The sequence below is a fragment of the Limulus polyphemus genome, unplaced genomic scaffold (genome assembly GCF_000517525.1).
Source record: "Limulus polyphemus unplaced genomic scaffold, Limulus_polyphemus-2.1.2 Scaffold298, whole genome shotgun sequence".
Classification (NCBI taxonomy): Eukaryota; Metazoa; Arthropoda; class Merostomata; order Xiphosura; family Limulidae; genus Limulus; species Limulus polyphemus.
Window position 1 is genome coordinate 710349 of NW_013665908.1, and position 10599 is coordinate 720947.

Genomic DNA, 10599 nt, shown 5'->3' on the forward strand with positions numbered 1-10599 from the left:
AAATAACAGATAAAATATAAAATTTTACTGAAACAAACATTTGAAATGTATTTAGGAAGGTTTCAGAGATTACACAAATCAAATCTGAGATTTTTGATATGAAGAAAACTATTTTTAATCTTAACATGAAAATCACTTTGCACACAAACTATTCAAGACAAATATTTGATATATTCTTGGACAAATATTTTTTTTTGTTTATTTAAAATACTTCACTAAAAAAATATTACTTTTTTGTATGTGAAATACTTATAATGTTTACTGAAAGACTGCCACATTTTGTGAAGATATATGTACTATATTAAAAATAGTAGTATCAAATCTATAAAGACTTTATACGAGTACAAAAAAGTGACGTGGTCAGTCAAATCGACCAAGCCCACGTTGAGAGAGTTAAAGAAGTATAACCCTAAGGGCTTAATGAGTATAGACAGTATTTGAAAATCTAGGTTAACCAGCTACAGAATAGAAGTAAATTTGAATACTTACAAGAAAAAAAAAATTCTCCTTAACAAGGTAAGGATATAAAAGACAATCATTAAGAATAATTCTTATGTATAATAAACACATGGTGATAAAAATATGAATGAAAGGAATATAAAAGTATCCCACCTCTGTAATGACCTAAAAGTTGTGCAACGCTCAAATGGGCATCAGTCTCCTCCTCAATATCTTCTTCTAAATCTTCATCCTCTGTTTAATAAAACAGAAACAAAAACTGATTTATTTAGAACAGAAACTCAAACAAGTTAAACCACAGAAACTGTAAACAATCAAGTATATTTCTTTCTCCACACTTATTTACAGCTGAATACAAAGCTTATAACAGATTCATACTGAAAAATATTTTGCTTTTTTAATAATAATCAGCATACACAAGTCTTAACAACAATGATTATTTACACATGCTCTATAAAAAACTGGTAGATCTAAAATTTACCACACCTTTGCTGAAAACTAGAACATATTTGATTACACTAAGAACTACTAAACAAAAGATGTATTTTCAATGACAATGGGAGGTAAGTCACATTTATTTTGTGTAATGACAACCACTGAACCTGAAATTTACATCATTTAACACATCATTATTTTTAGTCTACTAATGATTAACACAATAGAAATTTATCATTTATATGATGAACACTTTTAGTGTAGCAATGAATAGTATGTCTAAGACTTATAGCTGAACAAATAGTAGAATTTTGAAATTCAAGTTAATCATCCAGTTCTACTATGATTTGTCATCAGTTATGATGAATATCATAATTTTTACTTATATATAAATGGTCAGTATACCAAGCTCATCATTATCTATGATGAATGCTGCCATTTCTGATAACAATCTACTAATAATCAGTCCAGGTCAGGCATGGCCTACTGGTAAGCATACCAACAGCAAATCTGATGATTCATGGTTCATGTTACATTGCCTCAACAACAATCCCACTTTGTTTACTGACCTGAGTGTGTTGTACAATAAACTGCATCCATTGAAGAAAGAAATGAGAAATTAACTCAACAATTATTTCTCATGACATACAATAGATTCTTGGGTCACTGTATTTAAAATCTACCCTCAGTTTCAAGGAAGGTTAAAAATAAAAATAGTCCATAAAGTTATTATTAGATATGATGAAAACTACTAGTTACACTTGCTGATAAACAGCACATCTGAAGTTTGTTATCTACTAAGATAAATAGTGCAATTTCTATTGATAAGTTAATAGCCTGTATATTTGAAGTTTATTAAAAGCTAAGATGAATATTACTATCTCAAACAGTCCATTATTAACCAATGTATATAAAGTTTATCATTAGCTACCCTCCTCTACTTGATCTACATATAACAAGTTTCTGCTTTTACCTGTCATGTGTAGGTGCAAAAATGCATACGAGAAACTTGTCTGTATAATCTTAAATTTTTTACTTGTGTACAAATAACTTCATGGATAACTTAAAATTTCTCATACTGATATTTGTTCTTTTGTTACCCTTTATTTTTATGAAAGAAAAAATTCACTTACCATGTTCAGGATCCTCAACTGGAATGTCATCCAGTATTTTATCTTCCTCACCTACCATACTGGTGACAATGGAATTATCTGCTAAGACTTCAAATTCAGCCGCTGTTTCTACTTCTGCAATCCTGGTTGATTGACTCTATTAAAACAAAACAAAACTTACATTTTTTTCTCGAAACACCATAAGAAGTATACTCAAGGAAAGTATTTTGAAATTATCCACATATGTAGGGAAAATTTCATACTTTGCTAATACAACAGGCAAAATATTAAGAGGGATATTTTCAGCAATTTTTACTTTCAGCTTTATGAATTTTAGGAACATGCTATAACATAAACAACATATACACATAAGACAATAAAAACAGCATATAAGATTTATTTTCAACTTACACATTCCATACTTTCAGGGCTTCTTTCTGATGATAATCTGGAGAGAAAATAAATCCTCAGAAACATTCCTAGTGTTATGACTCTAATGTAGTAATTATCATCAAGTAGTAAAAGACAGCTTTACATTTTTACCCACTTAACATAAAGAGACAACTGGCATTGTTTATGTTAATAGTTGGAATAGGAGTTGCTTTAAAGACTAATAGTTTTACCTATTCTATATACTTTCTAAAAAAAAAAGATCTATATATATAATAAGATAGTTTGTGTTTGCAAAATTTTAAGTTTCACTTGTATAGTTTTGCTAAATACAAAGTATTTCCTTATTAAAGTTTATCAATTATTTCTTGGTTGTAAAATAGATAGGACACTCTTCTCTGAGGAAAATTATTTTTACTAAAACTAGCATTATGTAAACCATACTATACAAACTAAAACAAGTGGTGTTTTAGTGCAGTCCAATTGTGAATTTCATTGGTTGATAAAAAAAATAACTTACCTATCATAAATGTTTTTGTTTTCTAAGCCTATGTTATAAAAATTAGATTTAAGTACTTAAAACAGCTATCATACATGATCATTTAACAAAAAAATGTTAAAAAGCTAAATAGTGTTTCATATATATAAAATGTATTTGGGTTACACAGATGTGGAAATGTTTCTCAGGGAATATGTTACGGCTAACTCTTAGGAAAGATTCTGGTTCTTTTATGGTGCATGTAATTAACTACTTTAAGTTTGGTACCTTTTGGTGCTAATAATGGAAGTTATCAGATTTGAAATCCCTGATGGGGGTACTCCTCCATTTATTATTTTGCTACCAGATGACTTGGAGTCTCTTCTTATGGGTGAGTCTAAAGAAGGTTGAGGGCATTCATTTTTGGCAGGGGATGATGATGATTTTAAATCTTGGTCTTTCAAGCTTTTTAGAACATCATAGTTTATCTTAGTGGAAATCTTTTTCTCTTGGAGCATTTTTTCTATGGCTTCACCAGCAGTGTTAGCTTGTGACTGAACTTTCTTTTTTGTACGTCTTTTTCTCTGTCAGATGCAAAAATGTTTAAAAAATATGTAAATGTAACTAAATACAACACATTTTTCCAGGTGAAGAATTATTATTCAGAAAATCAAACTTGCATTAAGAAAGACATTTCTCCAATTCAAACATAAAACCAGATTTTTTATGCTTTTACGATTAAAATCAATTTCCAATAACTACTTACCTCTGAAATACTTAAAAGACTTTCCTTGTTGAGTTTACTCTCATACTGTCAACAGTCAGGTAGCCTAACATTTTCAAAGAGCATGCATCAACTTACTAAGAGTTCTCCACTCTCCCATGTGAGCTTTTGTGTACGCTTTAAGAGAACAAACATAAAATCTACTATCCCACCAATTCAGAGTAGGTACCTGTTTGAAATTAATTTTAATTTTAAAATTCAAATCAAATAAACTAATCACTGAAATACTAAAAGCCAAAATACCAACAATAAGATGGAGGAGGGAATTGGAGAGCCATAGGAACACTTGTCCACCAATATCTGGATTCTTAGGCAGGCAAGTTACAACCCAGATAACAACAAATTAAAAAATGTGATGAAGTAGAGTCTGAGTTGAATCCAGAACCAGAGAAAGTCACTGGATTGGATTCATATGTATGGTGTACTAAGTTGTCTTCTACTCACCACAGTGAACCTATACTTATATGGGATTTGAAGAATGCATGAAGCCAAGTTTTATTTTTTCAATTTGCCTCTGCCCGATGTTTCTCATCAGTAGTGGAGTTCCATGAAAACCAAATAACTCAGTAACAAGTGGGGAAGTCAAATGATAGACTGAGCTTCATATCTATTTTTAGTATCTCAAACAGTGTGTCTGCTGAATAATTCAGAATAATAAAATTAGTAGCAGTACAGTGGTGAGTAGAAGGCAACTCAAAACATCACACACATAATATACACTGCAACACTATATGAGGCCTAATCTTGTTCTTTCAGTTTGACTTGACCTTGTACAGGGTTACTAAAGGGTGGAATTCTTTGAAACAAGTATAACTTAAAGACAAGTGTTGGACTGGATTCATGGGAGAATCAAGTGAAGTGTACTATTCATAAGAGAACAAATAAAAAAAAGATATTCACAAAGAAAAGCATTCTTCTGAGCAGGGTACATGACTGCTATAAATACTCTTTCACATAGTATGTATATCAGGGGCAAAGCAGTATGTAGATAACTTTAGAACCATTCAAATTCTCAAGTGTGGTCACAGGTGGTGACATAATAGGTAAGCAGGGTCACAACATAATGCACTGTACTGTACCTGTTGTAGAAAATTCTCACAGGAGAGATTCTAATGATTGAACAGGTTCCTGGGGCTAAGAGAAGGCAAATTTTGTGATTTGGCTGACCCAGTCAGTAGGTATCCAAGGAGAAGTGAAATGATCTAGACAGAACCAAGGATGGAATCGAGAACTCTACACAGAACTCTGTAAGGTGTTCTTCATCCTGATTGGAGCTGTAAGACAACATATCAAGAAGGGTCTTCTTATCTCCGCAAGAACACACACACAGATGGAAGAAGTGTCTGCTAAGGCATCATCAGCTACCAGATGACATCCTCTGTCCACAACCAGAGGGCATCACCCTCACATGAAGCATTACTGTTGAAGGTGGAATTTTCTCTTGGATAATCACAGAGGAATATGTACGAACCTCAACTAGATGAACTCATTAAACATGGAGACTAATATGATAAAGGAGAGACTGTGATTGATATTATTTTTATCCCAAATGAGTGCTTAACCTCAGATGTTCCTCTAATTCTTAAAAAGGGAACTAGGTAGTATTGATATTCTTGGGTTACCATGCATAACATAAACATGGACCCAGAAATTAACTAAGCAGTCAACATAAAAGAACTTACCTGTTAGGAGTTCCATTTGCTTGAAGAACCATAACTGGAGGCCAATGGAATCCCCAAACTAAAAAGATAGCAATGTGATGTAAATAGAATTTTAAGAATATATTTATATTCACCCACAAGATTGCCTGCAGAATATCTTCTAAAGTGTATTGTGGCTGGGCCACCAAAGACACCAAATGGCAACTTTGAAGAGATGTAATCCAAAATTTACTTTTAAGATGTTTTGGAAGATCACAGTAAATAAGATAGATCCACTAGATAAGCTAATTTGTTAATGTTTCTGAAGAAAGAACTGAGGAGTATGTTTTGTCATACTGTATAAAAACCTTTACCATGACTCTTAAAGGATTCAGTAAATATGCAAGATAAGACATTATAAAATTTTCCCTGGAACAAAAAATTAGCATCAATCAGGGCCAGTAATAGATTAGATGAGGAACAATGGCTACCTCTTCTCACATCTTAAGTTTTTAGGAAAGAACATCTTAAGTGGATACAAGAATAAGGCCTTCCAAGAAAAAACTTGCCCAATGTAATTAATAAAAGAAAATATGCTTTGAAGATAAGGTGACAGAATGAGCAAGTCACTAAGGATTCAAAAAGAGGGAGGAGCCAAGAAATTCAAGACTAACCCCAGTTCTAATTTAAGACAATGTCTAAGAACTTGGTGTTGTTGAAGATGAAAGGCTTGGAAAAGGTCTTTGAACAATAAGAATGAAAATGACTTATAGATTACTTGGCATTTGAAGGTGGTAGTTTTGGAAGCAGATAGCCCATGATTTGGAGATAAACAAGACATGTTTCTTGCATCAACTCCTGAAGGTAGCTTAACAAGACTGACAGACAGCTAGGGAAACATTGGCTAGAATGGGCTACCAATCGAGCCACCTGGGAAGAAAATGTGGCTTCTTGGACAAACAAAACAAATAACAGCTAGCCATGAAGTTGTAGATATTGAATGTCATCACGAAAAAGGGATATTTGAGGAAAGTTGACATAATAGGACAAACTATGGTTAAGCTGCCCAAAGTGAAGCAATAAGGAGAACTCTGAACTACAAGTATTGATCTTGAGAAGTACTCAAGGAAAAATATGGAGAGGAAGGCAGCATAAAGAAAGAGGTTCTTCCAAGAGTGACCTAGAATGTTAATTGCCAGAGGATTTTGATGTGGAACAAAAGACCAGTAGAGAGGAAGAAAATGATTGACCAATGTAATAAAGGCATCAGCCATTGGATGACCAGCCATTCATGTCGCTATTGTAAAACCAAATGGTAGATGGTTGCACTCTGAAGGTAGAAACTGATGAACTAGTCTGCTAAAATATTCATCTCACCAAAAATGTGAGAGGCTTGAATGTGAACAAGATGAAAAAGAAGTCAAGGAAGAAATGAAACTGCAGCTAACCAATGACTACAAAAAAAAGAGAACCACCAGAATTGTTGATTTCAGCTACCACTTTAGAAATCTTTACGTGATCTAACACAGAACGATGGTGTAGAATAGACAAGCAGGCTAAACAGCCCAAAGATCTAATATGTTGAAGTGAGATGTTGCTTCCTGAGGAGTATAAGAACCAGAGGGATGCAGATTTTCCAAAACAGGACCTCAACTGAGGAAGAGACATTTGTGAATAAATGAAATTTTATTGGAGAAGGAAGAAAAGAAGACTTAGCTGTTGTAAACTCTTCAGTCAACCAAAACTAAAAATACACTAGAATTATGGGAGAACAAGACATGATGCGTGACGGTCTATAGTCAGAGGTCACTGAGAAGCAAAATCCCATTGCAGATGTCACATGCTGGTGTACCTCAAATGAATCACTTCATGAAATGAAGTCATTATACCCAAAGCAAAGAGGATGTTGTTGGCAGTAGATGCGGAAGACATAAGTATGTATATGACACACCACAGCTTGTAGGGTCATAAGTACACAACTAAAGTGTGCCTCGAACTGTACTAGTACTTTAAAATTGAAACTGGAGTTATGAATGATCCATACAAGAGATGTAACTAGTTGGATGGTCAATTGAATGTAAGACACTGAATGGATTAAAGAATCAGAATAAGCCAACTGTCCATGTAAAAGTAAAAATTGTTGTCTAAAGAATGGAAAAGACCACCAAAACTAGATTACTTGACAGAAAAAGTAAGAACATAAGTCAACAGGATGGGCAATAAACTGATAAACTATACCCCAATGGCAAAAAGATGGAGTAATTGATGAACAGGGATACAAAGATGAATGTTCATCATTGTTACCTAATGACCACAAGGAAAAAGCTTTCATAAAAAAAAATTTTTCCATTGGATAGAGGTGTTTCAAATTAATGAGTTTGAGACATGCCTCCAATTAACTGATATCATCAGAACCATAAAGTTAAAACCTGGAGAAGCATGATAGATGGTTGTGAGTGTTCCTGTCTGAAGGATATTTGAGACATTAAGACCAAACTGATGGGTAAGTTGATTCTGAGGGTCCCATAGATGAACAAATGATCTGAGACAACCCTCCAACAACATAGATGAGAGATTTTAACATCCAGAACAGAAGAGAGTGATTGATAGGGTCAAGAAGATCAACCTTACTTATGTCTACTTTTAGCCCCTTGGTAGGGTCAAAAACAATCTTTTGGGAACTTTGTAGAGTCAAAAACCATGATCAAAAGTAGCTGAAGTCAACTGAGAAATAGACAAGGGAAACAAGGAAAGAGGACAAACATTACTTGAAAAAAAAATATCATAATGAGTCAGTTCATAGCATGCAGGACAGAAAACTGACTATGAATCAAAATATACCATAATCTGAGGGTCAAGAACTTAAAAAGTATTAAAGATTAGTAGAAGATGACGACCCCACTAAATGGGGTTTAAGATATAGTTGATCTCTAAAGCATCAGCAATGACTCAAAAATCAGAAAGTAGAAAATATAAAGATTAAAGAACTGAATACAAACTCTCAGGCAACAGAATTAATTCAAGATTAAAATATGAATGAGAAGAAAAAAAAGAGAAACTAAACAAGTAGAAGCTCCTTTGGAATTACGGTTAAGTGATAAGATTTGCTCTTCACACAGTGAAGGTGAACAAACCTGAGCAAAATATTTTTTTAATCATCACAATAAAAAAAAAAGCAAATGTTTCATAACTGAGCATCTACCTACACGAATGTGAAATCCAGCAGGGATACCAGCAGACAATATAATATTAACATCCTGAATACATTGATCAACAAGGGTCAACAGTACAGTCACCAGGTCTCTCTGCATGCTAGAGGCAGACTATAGAAGGCCTTCAAAGAAGCTGTAAAATTTCACATGTTGATTGAAACATTTGCAGTAGTAATTAATATAATCTTCAGAATTTACAGGAGCAAAATTAACATCATGACTGTCAAAAAGAATATCTGGATTATTGGGGAAGCAGAGCATATGTACATTTTACTCATGCATGTATAATAAGTAACATGATCAGTGGGAGAATAGAAAAGTCTATGTAATTTGACACAAACTCTGAATTTTGCAAAGAACATCAGAACCTTTAGTCATATGATTGTTGACAACATGAGAGCAAATTCACATGGAATTTTGTTTGACACAAATCTACACATTAGACTACTTACACTCTGTTAACCATGTGGAAATGAACCCCAGATTTTAGCACTGTAAGTCCATAAACTTACTGTTGACCCACTGGGGTACCTCAACAAGGAAAGGCTTTTAGTATTTCTAAGGTAAGTCTACTTGATTTGAATACCATTTTTAGTTATCAGTTTAAAAACTGGTAATAAAAAATCAAGCTTCTTAAAGAAGTATCAGCATTACTTATAGGAGATAAAAAAACAATAATAATGTCATAGGCCTGCTGTTTTCACTGTCTGACACTACGTACATGGTATTGCTCCTAGCAATACCATACACAACAAATAAAAAAAACTCTTTTCAAAAACGGAAATAAATGTAGGGATGGCTAATATCAATCCCTCAAAAACAATGCAAACAAGATAGTATGGATGACATTTGCATCATCCCTACATAATAGCATAAGTACACAATGTAGTAGAATGTTAACAGATAAAAATAGGATACATTAACCCGCTACCTGCCATGGCCATTTTGTCTTATCATGATGGCAAAATCACATTTGTGAATTGAAAAAATTATAGAGAACTTATCTTTTATTGGATTTAAGATTTTATTTTTGTAAATAGTAGCATAACATTCAATGATTTGTTCAAAATTTTATTATTTAATGAATTTTAAAAAGAGAAATTTAATAAAAAAAATCCCAAAATATGTTTGAGATTATAAATAAGTGCCCTCTGAGATGAAAGTTTTTTATGAAAATTTAAAAAAGATTTTCCTTCCGTTTCAGTGCTGGTCCTGCCATCTATGATTGGTATCTAAACCTTTTTCTAGTCTGTTTCCTTTATAAAACAGTGTCCGGGCGTGTTAAACCTCAGTTGTAAAACTTTTAGCCAATCTTAGTCGAAGGTGTCAATTTCAGTACCATGTTATTCCAATCGCCGTATTTCACGTTTGAAAAATCATAGGATGATAAGCAAAGCATGTGACAAAACGTTGTTCTCTAGATTTTACAATATGAATGTGGGTGGTGCTTATTATAGTAACTGCCATTTTATGTAGAGGTTGTATTTAGTATTGGCCAATAGTACTTTTTTTATAAGCCTTAGAAAACTTGCTTCTGGAAAAAACTGCATGGGATGTGACTATTATTTTTCTATAGTAGCTTATGTCATGCTGTCTCATATATCTATTTATATTAATCATTATATTGAAAAATTAACTTAAAATAGATATATTTTTTAGGAAAGAAGTTGATCCACGATTGTTTGTGAGTGCAAGGTCTTTACATGAATTAGGCTTAGCACTTTGAACTGAAAGAGTTTGTAATTTTTTATATTATTTTGCAATCAAATTGGTAGTTTCAAGTTCAATAATTTAGCATAATTTTATATTTAGTTCATAATAAAGATATCATTCAGTATTTAGAATGATAACCTTGTGCGATTTGTATATACTACTAGTACCAGATAAGAATTTTCCTTCATACAATCTTTACTTTGTAGTAAGATCCACACTTCTGTTGTTGTTCCTTTAGAATGAAAACAGTCTAACTGATATATATATATATATATAAAGTTTATTGACATTTTGCAAATGGTTTAAAACTCAGTGTATAAGTGACAACAATAAAACCCATATGTTGATTGTGAAACAGTCTAAATATATTTGTCTC

At 32.7% G+C, this 10599-nt stretch overlaps 1 protein-coding gene across 1 annotated transcript in view; it reads right to left on the reverse strand.

Annotated features, from left to right (window-relative positions):
- Window positions 1–10599, reverse strand: part of LOC106457162 (transcription factor IIIB 90 kDa subunit-like) — a gene marked incomplete at its 5' end in the record, with an annotated part of 20804 nt that overhangs the window by 3741 nt on the left and 6464 nt on the right. The window contains 4 exons of the mRNA XM_013916549.1: window positions 613–693; window positions 2028–2163; window positions 2418–2454; window positions 3163–3458. Of these exons, the coding sequence (XP_013772003.1) occupies window positions 613–693; window positions 2028–2163; window positions 2418–2454; window positions 3163–3458 (550 nt within the window). The remainder of the gene's footprint in view (window positions 1–612; window positions 694–2027; window positions 2164–2417; window positions 2455–3162; window positions 3459–10599) is intronic.